This window comes from Fundulus heteroclitus, chromosome 11 (assembly GCF_011125445.2).
Source record: "Fundulus heteroclitus isolate FHET01 chromosome 11, MU-UCD_Fhet_4.1, whole genome shotgun sequence".
NCBI lineage: Eukaryota > Metazoa > Chordata > Actinopteri > Cyprinodontiformes > Fundulidae > Fundulus > Fundulus heteroclitus.
The window spans coordinates 9,518,463-9,537,650 of NC_046371.1; the positions used below are offsets into that span (position 1 = coordinate 9,518,463).

Below are 19,188 nucleotides of genomic sequence, written 5' to 3' on the forward strand. Positions count from 1 at the left end.
TGCCAAAATGTAGTCAGGAGCCGTGCATATTCCTGCTGTTTTTCCCGATAATATTCATAAAAACTTATTTCATTAAGTAGTAATAAGAATCCACAAATTAAATGTTTTCCTCCTTTGCTGTGCAGGCACCATCCTGATGATGTCGCTGTGCAAGGTAGTGCACGTCTACGAGTTTCTGCCGTCCCGCAGGAAGACGGAGCTCTGCCACTACTACCAGCATTTCTACGACGCCGCCTGCACGCTTGGCGCTTACCACCCGCTGTTGTACGAGAAGAACCTGGTCAAACGCATGAACCAGGGCGCGAACCGGGACATCTTTGTTCACGGACGCGTCACGCTGCCTGGGTTCAGCGCCATGAACTGTACCACGGAAGCACCGCGGGAGCACTGACTAAACTCAAATCGTGCACAATGGAAAGCTGAAGGCCGAACCTGCATGATGAGCGAGGACGGATGCATGAAACCCTCACATTCACTGTTTTTCTTTAAGAAGCATCTCTCTACTGATATTAAATGACAGTAACGGAGAAAAAGGAGTGAAATTACAGAAACTGGCAGAAGCACTTATTTGTAGGTAAGCTGTTCCGTACAGTATGTATGGAAGGATATACAATCAAAACCTAAAACCTCTACAGATCATACTGCTGTTCTAGAAGAGTTAACAATACTTGATACTAATGAACAAGGCTAAACAGGGAGATGAAATGGTTTTAAAGAGTATAATTGCAATTTTCATTCTAAAAATGGGATTTTCTGTCTGTAAAATAATTGGCCCCTGTGTCTTAAAGACCTAAAAACAAACCTCTTAGTCAACTGTTTAACAATATAACTTTACTACAAATAAGTGAAGTAGTCCCATCTGATTAGTTTCCACCTAAATGTCTATAGATGAGGTTCAGTTTTTAGATAAACTGGGTTAAACTTTTTTTTATTGTAGGTGACCATTTGTCGACAGAAATATTTAAAATCAACAGGATGGTCTTGCATTTGACTTCCTGCCTTTGCTGTTTTTAAAGCCAGACGTTCTTTTCCTGCAGCTACCTGATCCCATTTTCTTTGTAGTTGATCAATTCCTTGGATTTATCAAGCCACCATATATGAATGTTGGTGTCAAATGCACCTATTCAAAAGATGGAATCATCTGGGTTTTATCCTACACAAAAGATTAAACTGCCAGGTTTAGTTTATACCAAAAAACAACAAAAGAAAAAAACAATATACATTAACAATTCAGTATAAACTGCACTTTAATTTTTGACTTCCATGTTTATGAGATTGCTTCTGTTTAAAGCTCTTCCACTGTCCTTAAAGGAGGGATTTCTGGTCGATTTGAGCACTTCTGGGGGAAAAAAACAAATGAAAAGTTTTTCACTGCCAACATCTGATTTGGTGCCATCACTTAGTCAATTTTACACCTGTACCTTAGTTTACCTGTGCTTTAGCCAAGGCCACTGTTGAGACGATTCACAGGGTAAAAATATATAGAATGTGGCTTATCAGATTCTGAATCAAAGTTTACAATATCTGAATCATTGGCATGGAGCCAGGATGGTCTGTCCAGTTTGTCTTGGATGACCAAGCTAGTATGTCAGCCCCTTGGAACGGATATGTTCCCAGCAGGGTCCCAGAGACCTCGCCCAGGACCCCAGTGTTAACCAGTGTGCAACTGGCAATAAACCCGTAACCGTAATCCCATGTCTGAGGTTTTGTGAATATTTAAAGGTGAATGCTCTTTGAAGGTTTCGGGTTAGATTCCACCTTCCCTCTCGTCACACGTCAGTGTGCTTCGCAAGGCACTCGATCCCAAGATTCCTACTGATCTGTCTACCGGTGCGTGAGTGGTCAGTATGACTAGTAAAGCTCTATATAAATAAAATAAATGTTTCATTTTTAGCAACTCTGTTATGCTTCTTGCATAATGGCAACTGAACCCGATATTTGAGCCAGCAGACCACTTACATTTTTGGACAATTTTCAATATTAGTTTTTACTAATTGGGTGTAAAAGGGGCCTTAACAGTTTAACGATAAAATAAAAACATAATACTGAGCTCTTTATTGGATTGGCTCGAGAACCTTGCACAAAGGAACAGACTATTGGCTCGTTGATCCCAAAGCTGCCAACTAATGACTGGGAAAAGACTAGGTTCTAATCTGGTATAGTGTCACCATGAGTTTTACTGAAATAGCAGCAACATCTGCATCATCATAGTAGCATCCAGAACATATAGCAGCAACAAAAATCTCAAACTACGCAAATCTCTTGTTTCTACGCTTGTATTCGATGTCTGAACTTGAGGTACCCGTTTGAATTTTTCTGCTTTCTTAACCGGTCTCACAATCTCGTCTTCAACAACATGCATGTTAACCTAAATTTAAAATGTACCAATGTTAAAGTTCTGTAACAAACTGCTTGCCGTTATCAAGTAATGATGCAGGATGTATCGCTAACACTCTGGAGAAAAGTATCTTATTGTTTGGCTTTGCTAAGCAAAAGGGAGTTTAATTTTTAAAAGGGACTGCGCGTCAAACTTCTTAATTTATACATGGTTTTGTTTGGCCGTAGTTTGTGCAAAGTTTGTATTATACATGGTTTGTAAAATAATCAAGTTAAAAGCCAAATAGTGGCTTTAAATAACTGAGGATTTTTGTTTAAAGCTGAATAGACTTAGATTTTTTTTGGATCCCTAGCGATGTACAGTAAAGGCTTCCTGTTTGGTTTTTCAAACTCACCATGGCTATTAATGCCAAGTTTAGCTTTTATAAGAAATGGATGTTTGAACAAGTATGTATTTCATACATTCCTTGGCTGTGTAAGTTTTGCCAACACCCGGACAAAACATAACTTCATTTTAGTTACTAAGTTATTACTGAGGGATGCAGGAAAAAGTTTGTATTTAAGGTCTTAGTTTTCCTATTTAAGTTTTATTACTCTTGGGGCCTAGAGATTGGGCAATGATGATGATCATTGTAGTTTCCATCCACTCATCATGGGCACAAATATTTTAATTTAGGGCTTTTACTTTTCCCCCTGGGTGGCTTCATCATGCAATATACAACTGTAGCATTTTTTTTTATCTTAATCCAGACTGCATCAAAATTATAAATCTACCCCTTCAAAGAGTTAAATGTCTCTTCAGAAGTTACCAGTCGACCGTATTCTTTGTGTAGCCATCACCAGGCTTCTGGTATAACGCTGGGTGAATAAACCACTCGTCATGGCAAATTGTTCAAATTAGTTTTAAATTGGTTTTCTGGCATAGACCTGGCTTTCAAACATAGTTTACTAAGTATCGACAAGGCTGTTTTGTTTTTGTTTTCGGCATTTGGAATTTGAGGATAAGAGGTAAAGCCAGTCTTGACATAGCATGATCAGCTCATCCTGGCTTTATCTGTTTCACAGAAGTCGATCCAGGCTCAGGAAACTCGGCTATGTTAAACCAGGTGTTAGTAATTCAGCTAAATGCACGTCCCAGGCTGTCTTCACAAGACCATGAGGTCGATCACAGGTTTGCTGATGCTACAATGAAAGAGTTGCTGCTCCAATCTTTAAACCAAACAGCAGCATCTTTTGATGGAGCCCATCAGACTCAAATGAAACACTGCCTCTATTATAAATGAAAACACATTAGTTTGGAGCTACTTGTATTAGTTAATAAATAAATAAATAAATAAACCATTTTCTCTGATCTATCCAATTCTGTAACTCTAGAGGGCGCTGTTTTGCTGACCCATAACTCCTGACGCTGTACAGCAATATAGAGGGATGAAAGTGTCTCAGCCTTTGCAAAGCAAATTACATCTCATATCAGATTTGAAAAGTGGCATTATTTACTGATACAAATATTGTTTGCATTTAAAACGCAAAGCATAGACTCTAAAACATTGAAAGTTAATATTGGATATCTGATATGGAATGAAATTACCTATTCATGATAAAATTATGACATTAGCATAATATTCTTTCCATTAACATTTATTAAGCCACTGATCCTTTTGGCTTGTATAGTTTTTCCTTTTGGAGCTGAGAGATGTGTATTTTGTGCACTTGAGGGGAAATTTGTTTGTTCTGCAGGAGTCAGTAAAACAGCGCCCCCTAGTGTCGCAGAATTTTGTGAAAAATGGTGTAACATCTGACTTTATTGACACCTTTTGCTTCTTCATCACATGCAATAGTCTATTAAAGGCTTTTCTGTCAAACTCAGAATAGCAGTCTTCAAAAACACAGTTGAACAGTAGTAATGCCAGCAGTGGTATTTTAAAGCAGGCTGATTTAAAATAAATAAAAAAAAGAATAACACAGATAAGGAAATGGAATTGCTGACAAAACTCATTGATTTCTGATCAGTGTGGCCAATGACTGAAGAGAGAAGGCACCAGGATTAACTAAACCTGGCTGTTAGCCTGGTCAGGAGCAGGCTAGCTGCACAGAATAAATTGCCATGGTAGCTCATGTGATCCTGCTTTTGTGATACAGCCCAGGAAGATCCCGGCTTAATTCTCTATCTTGGTTTTGTGAAATAGCCCTTAGGTAGAATTCCCAATTGTGTCCAATTATAAACCATCTATAGCTGAAGTTAAATATGCTGGAGGTAGTCGTTCTTTTTTTTTACACCTATGTGTAATGCACCAGTTAAGCTGACCCCACAGCATGATGCTGCTGCCACCATGCTTTACAATTGGTACAATTTCAAAGCTAAACCTTAACTTCCTAAGATGTGCTGTCGAGATATTTTTAAAAAAAAATTTTAACCACAATCTTGACCATAAAACTTCTCTGTTCAATTTCTCCATTGGGTCAACTATCTTGAAGGTGTCTGTCTTGAAGCAAAGTTTTCTTTAGTTGGGCTGTATGTCTGTTGTAGAACTGGACTTGTAGTAGACGGTAAAAGTTGCTTTTTCAATATTTTTCAGTCCACGGCAGATATGAGGATTTCTAGGCTATTCCTGAACATCCGAATCAATTTCCCTTATCCAAGGAGGACAGCTGAGGTGGTGACAAAATGCCAATTTATCTGCGTAATTTGAGCTGATGCTCTTGGAATCTGCTGTTGTTTAAAAATTACTCCAAAAGATTTTATAAACTACTCTATCTTAGCTCTTCACTAAGTTTATTTGCGTTTTCCGCTGTTTTTTAGTATTAGTGGAGACGAGAACCTACCTTTTGCACTTGAACATCATCACCAACCAGTTAATAGACCTTGTAGCATTCTAGCAGACCCCTTAAATCTCCTTCATTGTTTTGTTTGAATATAGCCAGATGGATTAGCCTGTAAGTATAATTTGTAACACTGGATTTGGAAAATAAAGACTGGTTCAAGTATGTCATTTAGAGCCCAAAATTAGTACGACATGTCCATGATGTGTGGATTAGACAACTAAACCGTAGCTGTGTAAATAATGGACTTTATATTGCTGTTTTGACACTTGCTTTAGTTGAGAAAACAGCAGCTATAAAAGACTATGCTGACTTTTATAAGTTGTGTAAGTTATGTAAGCACCAACTGTGGGGAAGAAGTTAAAGAGCCCAAAATTAAACTGGTCTGAACTTTAAGCTCATGTTTTCAGCTGTTCAAGAGGCATTATATTCCCACCTTTCTGTCTCTGTTAACACACATTCCCAAGTATATAAGTCAGCACGTCTGATCTTTGCACTCTTCGGCCAAAATCAGGTGCTGTGGTCCAGTTTTCAAGGAAAGGTGGCCTGCACATTGCTGAAACCGGTGAGGTACAAAATGAATGACATGACACGTTTGCAAAGGATAACCAAACATTTCAAAATGGTTTTTGTATGTAAGCATTTGAAGCGTACATCTGCGTTTAACTCTTTGTAGAAATACCTGCTGCAGCTTTAACTGGGAATTTCAACTTCAGCCTTTTAACCTATGCATGGCTATTCTTTTTTTCACATTAAAGAGCCACCTAGGGGTACTTTCACCTGTTATGTATATGCATGTTTTGAAAATATGTAAAATTTTTCTCTGAAGTTGCCTAGTAGCAGGAGGAGGGGAAACAAACCCATCTATGTAACTGCATGGCAGCTATCGCAGCTCATTGTTTTCATTCTCATATGTTGGACAGCATGCAAAAAGACATTAAGAAACTGTGTGGAGCTCCTTGGACGTTAAACACCATGTCTTCTGAACTGGACTGTAAACCACATGGTGCAAACACTGTAGCTAAAAATGAAGGCAAACACACAATTGTTCTGAAAAATAAAGCAGCCATCCTATGACTACAATTGTACCCAAAATCGAAAACATAGTAACACTTTTACATCTCTTATGCAGAGTAGACTGAAATAGAAATTACTCAATCATCCACCGGGGGTGCTGCTGCTTCATTGAATAACCCCCCCAGAGTTTTTACCAGCATCTGATTGGTCAACATTTGGAAACATCTCACACCTTCAAACAGTGACGTTTCCTTTATAAGGCCATCATGTGAATGAGAAGTTGAAGCATGGCTGGAAATGGAAATTTCCTTATTTTAAGAAATTTTGGAGACCAAGAATTATTGGTGACTAATTAGATTTAAAAGTAGTTGTCATAATGGTGGTAGTAGTAACTATGTTCAAGTCTGGCTGATTACAGTTATAATGTGAAACAGAGGAGCCTTGTGCTGCTAATGCATTATCATAGTGGACCACAGTTGCAGACCTGGACCCAAAACCCTTGGCTTGGAAGTATTTCCTCAAGCTTTTTGCACATTTTTGGTGCACGTGCACACACACAAAAAAAGCTGTGTGTGCTGTGGCAGCAATATGAGCGTACACTCAAAGCCTTCATGAGTCATCCAGTGTTGGGTTTGGAATAAAAATCAGCATTTTTATGCTATTACAAGTAGATATAAATAATATACGCTGCTTAAAAAAAATAAAAGGAACAATTTCAAAAAGCATCTTATCTCAATGAGGGGAGGGTGAATTGTGTAGGAATCCATACTGATATGGAATGAGTAATGTGTAGGGAACAAAAAGATGCCACATTTGATTATGAAAATTATAAACCTGCAGAGGGCTTGTGTGCATGCCTGACAATGTCGGGACATGCTCCTTATGAGAGAACGGATGGTGTTCTGAGGCATTGCCTCCAGATCTTGGCCAGGAAATCACTGAGCTCGTGGACAGTATGAGGTGCACCTTGGTGGCGTCAGATTGACATGATCTATTGCAATTAGTCCAGGGGGGCCATGGAAGCCAGTCAATATCAATTCCTTCATCCTCCAAGAACTGCCTGCATACTCTTGCCACATGAGGCTGGGTATTATCACTCACCAGGAGGAACCCACACTGCACCAGGGCAGGGTCTAAGGAATTCATCCCAAAGCGATCATGCTAAACAATATTGCAGGCAGCACAACATTCCCCACAGCTTCTCCAGACCCTTCCATGTCTGTCCCATGAGCTCACAATGAACCTGATTTAATTTATGAAAAGAACAGGGTTGCCACTTCTGGTGTTCTCTGCTAAATGCCAGTCAAGCTCAATGGTGCCGTCCAGTGAGCACAGGGCCTACCAGGGAACGCCTGGCCCCTAGTCCGCTCTCATAATAAAGTCTGTTTAATTTGGTCTGAGGCATTTATGCCAGCTGTCCACCGGAGGTCATTCCGCAGGACTCCTTTCCTCCTTGCACAAAGGAGTAGATGCCGGTCCTACTTATGGGTTAAGGTGCTCCGACAGCCCTGTCCAACTCACCTAGAGTAAATGCCTATCTCCTGGAATTTCCTCCAGGATTTAGACTGTGCTGGGAGATGCAGCAAATCTGCCGATGGCACGTATTGGCATATCATCCTGGTGGAGTTGGACAGCATTTGCAATTCTGTAGGGTCCAGTTATTGGTTCATGCTACCAATGGTGACTCTTACCCTTGTCAACAGCTAAACTACTGAAAATCAGCCAAAAAATCGAGTGAAAAATGTATGCTGTCTCCACCTTGAAAACCTTTCTTGTTGTTGGGATTGTCTCACTGTTGCCCCTTTAGTCCACCTGTTGTTAATTTCATTAACACCAGAACTGTAGGTACTGATTAGCGACCACATCTACTACTGAACAGACCAGATTATTATTGCACAGGTTTAACTGACAAATAATGTTCCTTTAATTTTTTTAAGCAGTGCATTATTTATTAATAGCATTTGTGTTGGTATATTTCTGTTTATTTGACTTACTACTACTACTGCTTTTATATTTAATTGACAGTCTTGATCTCTTCCATAATGTTTAGGAGCCACCAGGGTAGTAATGTGTAAATTAAACATTTTTTATTAGTTAAATGATAATTAAATAATTGGTTTCTCATAAAAGAACACGGGCTAGCCCATTTATCTCAGAAGTTCAAACTCGGATCTGGGAATAACGTTACACCCAATTTAAGTGTATTCCACTTGCAAAGTAGAAAACCAGGGTTTTTGTCAACTACAACTAGCCATACATGACGATGTACTTTCTTGCATGTTGTCCATTTAAACTACTGTATGTAGAAACATGTTTTCCTGGAGAAGTGTGACTACAGCAACGTTTAATACAAGCAGCAGTTCATTGCTGGTTAACCTCTAATGATTCAAGTTTGTAGTCAGACTTCACAGGGCATTCCGGTTGATATTTTATTAATTTTTTTCCTGACTTGGGACTTGGAAATACTGACTTTTGATTCCATGTGCGACGCAACATCAATCGTAGCAAAGGCTGCCTCACCAGTGAACGCCGCCTAGCCATGTAGCTGCCACTGCAGTTTATCAACATGCTACACTTTTAGAAAAATACACATTTCTGTAACTGTTAGTGTTATGTAAATGAAATGAAAATTATGTAGTTATTTTTTGACGAAACATGCTAACACATTTAAGCTAAAGGAATGCTAGCTTATGTTTTTTCACTGGCTTTATTTTTTATCATGCCACTAGGTGTAGGTAAGGTGTTTTTCAGATTAAAACAAAAAAAAAAACTTTATTTACTATGCAGTTGCACTTTAGGCCTGAATCAGCATCAGTAGGACATTTTTGTTGTTGTTTAAACTAACTGAAGCACATTTCACTCTGCTGCTCTGGCTTTTGGCTTTAGGTTTCCGAGAGGTTTGCTTGGACACTTTAAATGTAATATTCAGTTGTTTTTTTTTCACCCTGTTTTCCTGGTGTTGCCAACCAAGCTGCAAAAATAAGCTTGATTTGTTTTTAGTATTGAAAAACACTTTGTCACAATCTTTTCTCCACCTCCTTTTGCTGTTTATATTATGCTGGAGCTGTAGATCTGATTCTGTTCTGAGTTTTCTTCATCTGTTACAGATCAAAATCTGATGTGTAAATATAGACAGCTTGAAATCAAAGCCCGAGTCCAGTTATTTTTATTTTCTTTAAGTTATTTTCTGTAGGTATTCTTATTCCTAAAGCAAACAATTAGCATATTTCTCACTCTGAATGGCAAAAATAGCAATAAATCAGTCAACGAAAACTTGATCAACCGCAAACCTTTGCTACTTCAACCCTTGCTTTGCAGCGTCTGGGCTAGACAGTCACAGTGTAGAAACATGCTTGTGGTTACATTGAACAGTATTCTACATAAATGAAACTTGCAAGGAAAGGGGCATCAGTTTTAATATAGGGAGGATTTTATTGGTGTCCTCTGCTCATGTCCACTTCTAATGGTCCAGTGGAAATTTAAGTGCAATGTACTGTATACTGTCTTCCAAACCCCATCTTTTCCAAGGAATAGGAAAAGGTTGGAGATCTACTTTTTTTAAATGCACTTATTAAACAGTTAAAAGCATATTTTAAAGATGTTTTTTGTTGTCTTAGATTTTCACGATGTTTACAATTATGTCTTATAGCTGATTTGTTTGTTTTTTAACTTTGATGTGCCTGGACTAGACTCAACTAAATAAAGACGTATTGTCACTCTATACTAGACATATCTTGACAGATCAACACAAAGAAAGTGCTAAACTACCTAAACTTTTACATCAATCGACAATGAGCAGTTCTGCAGAGAGTAGGGGGTTCCAGTGACTTCTCCACCCCACCATCTCAAAGGAAGATGGATGACCTTTGGTAAAGCTCTACTTTATCAACTGTCATACCGTTATAGGGTCACCTTTAGATTTTAGAACAGTATAGAAATGGTATTTATTGTCCTTCTGTTTGGAATTTCACAAATTTCCATAAAAAGAGTGAATTTTCTCATTGTGATATAGTGAAAGTCAAACCCCCAAATCAAATGAAAGATGAAAATTAAAAACTACAAATCCTACATTTCCTCGGTGGTAAGGAGCCAACACTTGAAAGTCCAGACCTGATGCCAGCGGCTGCAGCATCTGTGCAGGTAGGCCACATTTATTCGGCTTTTTCTCAGTGAAACAAAAACATCATCATACAATCCATGAGGGCTGTTCATGTGAGTTTTAGTGTTGCCTAGTCTGCTTATTATAAGCGACTCTGGGCTTGTATTTCGCTAAAGTCACTTGTAACTTTTGTGAAGTCACTTTTTTGGGATTAGGTTTTTTTTCTGCCCGCCCATTCCGACTATTTCATGAGCTGGAAAAGTTCCAGTGTGTATGAATACCAGCTACATGCATTTATGATGATTAGAAGAGGCCTATGTATTAAAGTGTAGTGGTTTGCTTGGTGGGTTTCGTCCTTTTGTCATGGATCAAGTCGCTAAATCTATTTTTTGCAGTAAGCCCTATAATAATGTAAAACATAGGCCTGTAATAATATTTTTTCTTAGTATCAGCTGTAATTCAATGGGTTTTCTCCTCACATTTGATCCATTGTGAGAGAAGAGAGGACAGCCTCTCCTACCTTTCTACTAATACTGCTTTCTTTTTGCTCATTTTGAGGCCTCTGCATTTCAACCAACGTTTCAGCTGTTCTATGCGGCGTTTCTCAATTAAAGCACGTTCAAATGAGGCTCCTGGCATGTCGTCATCTTCCAGAATGATTGGTATTGCACTTTTTACCATTCTAGTTTGCAGTCTTATTTTCCGACCATCCGGGAAACCTGGGCTGACTCTGTGCAGATATGAAGTCATTTCAGGAATGTCCTATTGGCAACTGACATAAAGCGCTTGTGCACTGACTTGTAACACAAGAAGAGAGACAGGATTCAAGAAAAGAAACAGAAAGTAATATAAAATCAGTCAGAAATAAACAAAAACAGTTCCGATTCCTTCCTAGAGGTGGGTAGAGAAACCAAAATTAGTACTCCAGTAGGAGTAGTACTTTCACACATTTTCACTGAAGTAAAACTAGCCATCTAAAAAAAAAGTCAGAGTAAAAAAGCATTTGGTAAAAAGGCTACTGAGTAACTGAGTGTAAACACTAAATTAAAATTTGAAAATGAGACCAACTGAAAGATATAAGTATCAAGTTATATAAAACACTGGTATGCTAAAGACTGAAATAAAAAAAGAACATAAAAAGTACACTATTACAAAATTTAGTTTTTTCAACATCAAACTTATAAAACTAATCCTATATATCTGTTCAAACAGTGTAAAGTAGTTCCATTGACAAAATATACTGTTTACTGTATGTTCACTGGAACGTAAAAGGCACAATGAACTCAGCAGATAGAAACTAACATTAAACCAATAACGCTTGATTACAAACAGGTCTCACTTTAATATAAAATGTGTGTCTCTCTGGCGTATTGTTTGATTAATATAAATCTGTTCTTCATTAAGTTAAGTGACTCATGGCGGGTAGAGTAGGCAGAAATTTTAACAATATTACTCATGTAAAGGCAAAAAGTACAGCGTAGTAAAACTACTCCTGAAAGTACATTTTCTTCAAAAAGTTACTCAAGTAAATTAGTCACTGAAATTATGTAGCCTGATCCATTTGGGAAGTTTTAATCACATTTAAAAGAAAATGTAAAAATCCTCATTTCAAGCCTGTTATTTCTTTAAGCTTTGTTTTTAACTCAGTTCCCTTTTAAATGCCAAGATTGTGTTTTTTTTTTAATTCAACTGATATCTTGTGCCTATGTTAAAAGTGTCTCAAGTAAATGAGACTATCTGTCTGCAGATTACCAGTCTAAATAAAATAAAAATAAAATAAACTCTGGGTATCTGCAGCCCCATAGAGACAACGATGTGTCCATTAGTAATAGCCTGCTGCAGCGAAACTCTGGCAGATAAGCAGCAGGACAATTCTGGCCGGAGGAGGTTTGATGCATTATTTACTCATCAACAGAGTAACACGATCTCTGTTTCATCAACCAGTCAGCGCAGACAGGTGAAGGAGGAGGGGAAAAAAAAACAGGAGCGAAGTGGTATGACCCTGAATTAATTCTATTTGCATTAGTGATGATGTCTCTGTACACACCCACAGAGTACCCAACAGGTGATGTGCTGTGAGGCTGCAACTGCTGCTGCTGGACACATTTCACAGAAAAGGCTGTGTGCTGAAACGAAAACAGAAAGCCGGCGGATGTGAATGATATGACGGCGCTGCATGTCAGGAGTCTGCCCAGATAGGGTGCGGCTCTCTGCAGGTGAGCCGGCAAAGGAAACCCTGCTGGGTCTGAGGATAAACAACCCCTAAGGACATAACTGGTAAGCTCCAGCCTTATGTTCACTTTAAAGCGTAGTTTTGGACTTTTAGATTGAGCCAAAGAATACAAAAATCTGTTTTGAATTGTGTTTTATAATTTAGTAGACTGTTTCTGCTATAACCCCAGAGGCTTAAACTCTACATATACTGGAATATGATTGTAATGTAATTGTACTGTAATGTAACAAAATACTTCCCAAACCAGTTGAATTTACTGGGAAAGCATCGCTTTTCAGAACCAAATTGGTCCCCTTGCTGTACCTGCGTAATGTGTAGCCTTTAAATCAGGTTGTAGAATCTACTCAACAAGGTGGAAAATTCATTTGAATATTTGCAAATTTGATCCTTTAAAGATCAGTTTCTGTGGACTCACCTAACTTATGCATGAACTAGTTGCTGAGGTCCCGGTAATGTTAGATTTTACTTTGGTCAATGAGAAGAGGCAGTTAGTTGTCTATGGAATTAGATTGGACCCTATATTTGTCTGTTTGTTCATTTAAAATTATTTATTTTAATTGATATCATTATTTTTCTGGGTTTTAATGGTACTAGTGGTTACATTTTTGCAAAGTAAGCTGAGAGGGAAAGGAGGTTTGAGAAAGGGGGGGAAGATATGCTGTAAAGGGCCTCAGGCCAGAATCGAGCCTGGACTAAGGCCTCCGTGTACGGGTCGTGCTCCAATGGCACAAGGGTAGAGAGCACGCCCCATTCATTTCAAATTCTAAACTACAGAAATATATGTTAAGGATGAAAGCAAAATTACAAGCTGTACATTGTGTTTTGGTTGTTTTAACATCAGGTTGTTTTCATTTTCTTTTTCCTTTTGGAACCTTTAAATTCCTTTCTGAGACGGCAGATCACGTTACGCCATTTCTGTGAATAGGTGACGCCATAGCGAAGGGATTTTCCTAGATCAGTTGAGCTTTAAAATGATCTGGATGCTGGAAAAGATTTGTAATTTCCATTGAAACAGTGCTGTACTGTACACATGATACGCTTGAATAGGAAGTGTGAATGTCGGTGTTAGTTTACAGTGTTGGGAAATGACTTACCAGAGAGGTAACTTTACCAAAATAGATGATTTTACTGTTTAGTTTACCTAGAATTTTACAGGCCATTTATATATTTCTTTAAATGTCAATTCCTGCCGCTAAATTTCATTATTTTCAGATATACTCATCATTTTGGACGTTTCAGGATCAGAAGGACAGTTTGCACCAAAACCTCAGTTAAAATTTAGTAGGTAGGTTGCTTGCAGTATGAGATGCATTCTGGAGCAGAAGGCTTTGGGACCAGAAACACAGAGAAGCTGTAGAGTATAGAGATTACCAGACAAGGTAGAACTGAAGAGATGAAAACATACTGCATTCTCATCCAACAAGATAAAAATTATCTTCACTTAACCATTTTTTAAAAAAAATATTTAAATCTAATGTCAGACATTGCTTCCCACCACAGCGTTTCAGCCTGTTTTTTGCCCATTCTGTTTGCTTTCAGCCATTCTGTTGTAGATCTGCAACTGTGTTTAGGCTCATTGTCCTGCATGTTTCCCTGCTTGAGCTATATATTTGACTCTACAATGCTTTGGCAAACAGAGGAGTTCATGGTCAACTCTGCAGCCTCTTTCCCAGAACGGTTCTGTCTCAAACCCACAAAGACGAGCCCCTCTTCTGCTGCTTCTAGCCGTTTGCGAATCACAAATCAAGACGACATTGTGGAAGCAAAGCGAAAAAGAGAAAGGGAGGTGAACTCTGCAATGCCGCTTTTGCAAAGCCCATCAGCATTTTGTTCTGTTTTTATCAAATCGTTGCTGCTAAACTTCCGTAGGCGAAGGAACTTCCCTACAGAAGAAACACGTCCAGAGTGAGTGAATGTCGCGAAATGATGCGAGTTATGTACCGCCATGAGGTTTTTGTGCTTATATTCTGTGTTTTGCTTTCTCAAAACCCAACAAAAATCTCTACTTTGGTCTCATCTGAACCTGAATTCACAAAGTTCAACCCTTCTAAACAAGCCATGCTTTTTTCCTGCCATGAACCTAAACCTTCTTGGAGCCATGGGTTCTGAACATCAACATTTTCTGAAGCTATTTTATTTATTAAAACTAGCATATTTCTGCATCCACAAGATAACATTAAGGCAAGAGCAAAGAAATAAAACATAATTTGACCAAAAGTTGGAAAATTTATATGGGTCTTTAGAACATTTTGTGCATTACTTAAAAAGAAATCTTCAGGTTGAGGGCGACCTGTCCAGGGTAATCCATCCCAGGGCAACACAGAGACACGCAGGACAAACAACTGCACACACACACTCACACCTAAGAGTAATTTTGAGAGAATAATTAGCCTAACAGTAATGATTTTGAGCACTTGAAGGAAGCTGGAGTACCCAGAGAGAACCCATGCATGCACAGGGAGAACATGCTCAATCCTGATGAGGGTTGAAATAGTGTTAACCAACATCTCAATATAGCAAAAAGTAGGGGAATGAATAAAACATAAAAAAATTTATCTAAAAATACTCCTTAATGCAAACATTTAACATCCACAGGTCTATTCTGACATGGAGCTCCTGTTTTTTTTTTTTTTTTTGATTTTTTTTTTTGCAGTTCATCTGAACATTGCATACTCTGACTTTGGAGCGAATTTGTTAGGACGTCCACCCTGGGAAGATTGTTACCCGTTTCAAATCTTTACCACCATAGAAAGATCCAGTTAAAATAATTAAAAAAAAAACATCTTTCCTGTGCGAACACTCCTACATAATCCACAGGAGCAAACTGATCACACTGATGATCATCAGTCATTTAATGCACATGCAGCATTGATTTAGACTTTTTTCAATAAATATCGTCCTGATATATGAAACCTGAGACTTTAAAAATATGACTACTTTTGTGATTCATTCAAACTGACAAATTACAGCTGTATTTGTGTGATTTTAATTCAAACCTCTGGTTTATTTCCTACCAGGAGACAAGACAACAATGAACTGGGGATTTCTGGAGAACATTCTCAGTGGGGTGAACAAGTACTCCACTGTCATTGGCCGGATCTGGCTCTCTGTGGTCTTCCTGTTCAGGATCCTGGTGTATGTGGCAGCAGCCGAGCAGGTCTGGAAAGATGAACAGAAGGATTTTATGTGCAACACAGAGCAGCCCGGATGCGAGAATACCTGCTTCGACCACTTCTTCCCCATCTCCCAGATTCGTCTCTGGGCTCTGCAGCTCATCATGGTGTCTACACCATCCCTGCTGGTGGCCCTCCATGTGGCCTATAGGGAGCGCCGGGAGGCCAAGCACAAGAAAAAGCTCTACGAAGACAAAAGGAGCATTGACGGGGGTCTTTTCTGCACTTACACCATCAGCCTGATCTTTAAGATAGGCTTTGAAGTGGGCTCCCTGCTGGCTTTTTACTTCCTGTACAATGGCTTTGGGATGCCCATCCTGCTGCAGTGCACCATGGAGCCCTGCCCCAACACTGTGGACTGCTACATAGGCCGAGCCACAGAGAAGAAGGTCTTTCTCTACATCATGGGCTGCACCTCCATGCTGTGCATAGCACTCAACTTTCTGGAGCTCTTCTACATCATTTGGAAGTTGCTGTGGAAACACTTCACCAAGCGGTACGTTCCCGTGGAGAAAAGTACTTTAAGGAGGAGCCAGCTTCATGTTTCCCGTGAAAGCAAGTTCACATCTGCTGAGCATTTTGAAAACACAAAGGTCTGCACAACAGAGAACGCAGCTGTCACGGTTGAAAAACCTGCCAGTCCAGTTATGCAGGGCTGAGGGCGACCGGGAGCTCCTGGTACTAAAGAGAAACCAACGAGTCTCTTTTCAGCCTAAGTAATTAAAGACCTGTGCGGGTTATTTTTATACCACAGCATGTTTGGATCAAACAACTTTTTTCCATTCAGAGGACCAAATGGAAATGTGTTACACAATTTGTTATCTGCCACTGCTACAGATCATCTCTTTCGCTCTTTCTGTATATTTTCAGAGTAAAACAATCTACAGTTATATGTTGTCACCGCAGATACAGCCAAAGCCCAAATTAGTGAATAAATATTTAAAGACTTTACATTTCTAAACCACCAGCCTAGTGGGAAATATTTTTAAACATCAGGAAACATTTCGGCTGCCTCACATTTGTTAAGAAATGTCTATTTTTCACTTAAGTTGCTAGGTTTTCATTTATTGTCATTGACGGCTGAGTTGTAGTACAAGACCTGAACGAACTTGGTTATTATTATAGGAAACTGAAAATTGCTGAAAATGCAACAAGTTATTTATTCTCCACAGGTCCATTTAAATAAATTACAATTTCATTGAAAAGTAATTTCTTTTCAGCAAGTAAATTCAAATAAATCTTATGTATAGATTTTTTTATACACAGTGAAATTTTTAAGGGCTTATTTCTGTTTATTCTGGTGATTACAGCATCCAGCAAATGAAAAAAAATGTATTTAGTTCCCCAGATAGAATAATAGAATATTACAAAATATCATCAACAAAGTTTTTTATTCTAGACACGCTATTAAAGCTTGTGTTATAGCAGCATCATGGAGAAGACTGTGGACTTCACAGTTTGCCAGCAGAAAGTCACTGATATATTAAAATGTCTCATTTTGCAAATCTTTTATATCTTCATCCCCATATAAGAGTTAACGCTCTGAAGATTTTCTAGTTTAATGTTATGTAGCACAATTACGAGCATCTTTTGAATTTAAAATTGATGTGAAAGGTTCATATTTCAAAGAGTCCTTAGTCAAAGTGAGGAACTCCAGATATACCATAGAAGACTACTTCAAGTGTAAAATGAAGCGAGTAATATGTGTGGTAAAATGTGCCCATTTCCTGACACTTTACTTTTTCTAGAGAAGTTCTAGATGATTTTGTGTGAAATTGGCTTCATGGTTCTTGGATTTCGTCAAGATTCCCATCTCCAACACTGATGTCTTCTGTCTTATGTTTATGTCTTGCTTCAAAATTATGATCCGTTTTTACAGTTGGGTCCAACTTGGAAGCAGCACCTTATACAAAGACTATGAAGCTGCACTTTTGGCCAATTGACTCCCATACACCATGTCTGATTGTGATGGCTCATAAGGCTTTTGTACGTTTGTTGTTGCAATGTAATGCAATGTTCAGATGGGCCGTATAGAGGAGAACTGCCTTTTTATTTAATTCCAGTTTTCTTTTAGTCAAGACTTTGTTAGATGGGTTATTTGTAGTTTTGTAAATGTTGATTTCTTGGAGTTAGGTGGTTGTTTTGTTTATGTTGGCCTGCACTCTCCGTGAAGCAAAGCTAATCTGTTTCAACGAAAGATTTTGGCAGAAAATAAACTTCTTAATTGAGTGCCATTTTGTCTTTTCATTCTCTATCTGGATATAAGGCCTATATTACTTCCTTATACCTGCTAGACAAACCAGGGTACAAACCACTCCGCAACTCAGACATGCAGAACATCCGCTTCCACACAATTCTGGCCAAGAGCATTGCCACTCAACGTTTTCCAAGAGCAACTTTTTCAAACAATTGAGGAACAATTTTGTGACAATCTGTGCACCGTGCCACAAGGCAGACGACACGATGTAGAATGTCAAAGATCAAAACATAGCAGCTTTTGGTCTGTGGCTAGAAAACTCTGGTGATCTCAGTTACCATAGGAATCTATAATGGGTTCTCCAAGTAGGTGAAGAAACAGCAACCAACAAACGGATCACGTCTAAGGTGTTGATATCCAGCATGTCAGAGAAAATTACAGAACAGAAGACTTCATGGGATCTGTAGCACTTCTGTAGTCATAAACCCACTCAAAGCACTTTACGTTAGATCCACATTCACCCAGTTGCACATCAACATGTGACAGGGAGAAGCTGGAATCAAGCCCACAACCTTCCATTTGTAAGACAACTTCTGTACCTATTCTCCCCAAGGATCTACAATAGATACCGGCAATTATGAGTCACACATTAGTTAGATTTGCAAATGAAAACTTCTTCAACCTGTGATTTTTTTTTTTTTTATTGTAACATGGAAAATGGAAAACAGCAATATAAAAATCTTAATCCACAACAAATAGAATGTCCTTCTCTGTAAAAACTGTCAGGACTCTAAAATCTAAAAAAAAAAAAAAAAAAAAAATCAGAGCTTGTTGTATTTGGAAAATACCACAAAAAGATTTTTTTCCACAATTGTATCATGCTTTTCAATTTAAGGTGTGAGGGAAGTGAACGTATAACTGAGATGAAACCTAGCAGTACATAAATTGAATAAAAGTGCACTTCTTTTTGTGTTACTTAATTAGCTCCCAGGAATCGTTTAAACCAAACGTCTTAAAGTTATTTGGCAAAGACAAAGAAGAAGATAATAATAGCAGCTGATGTGTACCGATGCGTGTGAAAGAAAACAGAATGAAAGTGAAAATGTTAAAGAAACAACAGAATTTTTTGTTTGTTTGTCCTCCAGCATTTCTTCAACATTTATGGATGAAGTACAATGAAAACCCAAGGAAAACATAGCAGCATATTACAATACATATTAAGGCATAGACATAGACAGTTGTTGGAGATCTCTGTAATCTCATAATCTCCAACAAAGTCTAGTCAGGCCAGCCAGACTAACTTTTGGCTCTC

At 38.5% G+C, this 19,188-nt stretch overlaps 2 protein-coding genes across 8 annotated transcripts in view; both read left to right on the forward strand.

Annotated features, from left to right (window-relative positions):
- st6gal1 (ST6 beta-galactosamide alpha-2,6-sialyltranferase 1) overlaps nucleotides 1-9,322 on the forward strand; it is a 49,176-nt gene extending 39,854 nt beyond the window's left edge. For all 7 annotated transcript variants that reach the window (XM_036142816.1, XM_036142820.1, XM_036142817.1 and 4 more), the window contains one exon: nucleotides 126-9,322. In XM_036142816.1, the coding sequence (XP_035998709.1) occupies nucleotides 126-391 (266 nt within the window). In that variant the 3' untranslated portion in view covers nucleotides 392-9,322. The remainder of the gene's footprint in view (nucleotides 1-125) is intronic.
- A 2,812-nt stretch (nucleotides 9,323-12,134) lies between these two features.
- On the forward strand, nucleotides 12,135-17,902 carry LOC105918363 (gap junction beta-7 protein). The gene is made up of 2 exons (XM_012853434.3): nucleotides 12,135-12,550; nucleotides 15,524-17,902. The coding sequence occupies exon 2, from the start codon at nucleotides 15,538-15,540 to the stop codon at nucleotides 16,336-16,338; it is 801 nt and encodes a 266-aa protein (XP_012708888.2). The 5' UTR covers nucleotides 12,135-12,550; nucleotides 15,524-15,537; the 3' UTR covers nucleotides 16,339-17,902.
- Nucleotides 17,903-19,188: the final 1,286 nt, after the last annotated feature.

Coding starts and splice junctions, on each gene's coding strand:
- LOC105918363 (XM_012853434.3), top strand. CDS start 15,538: ATGAACTGGGGATTTCTGGAGAACATTCTCAGTGGGGTGAACAAGTAC.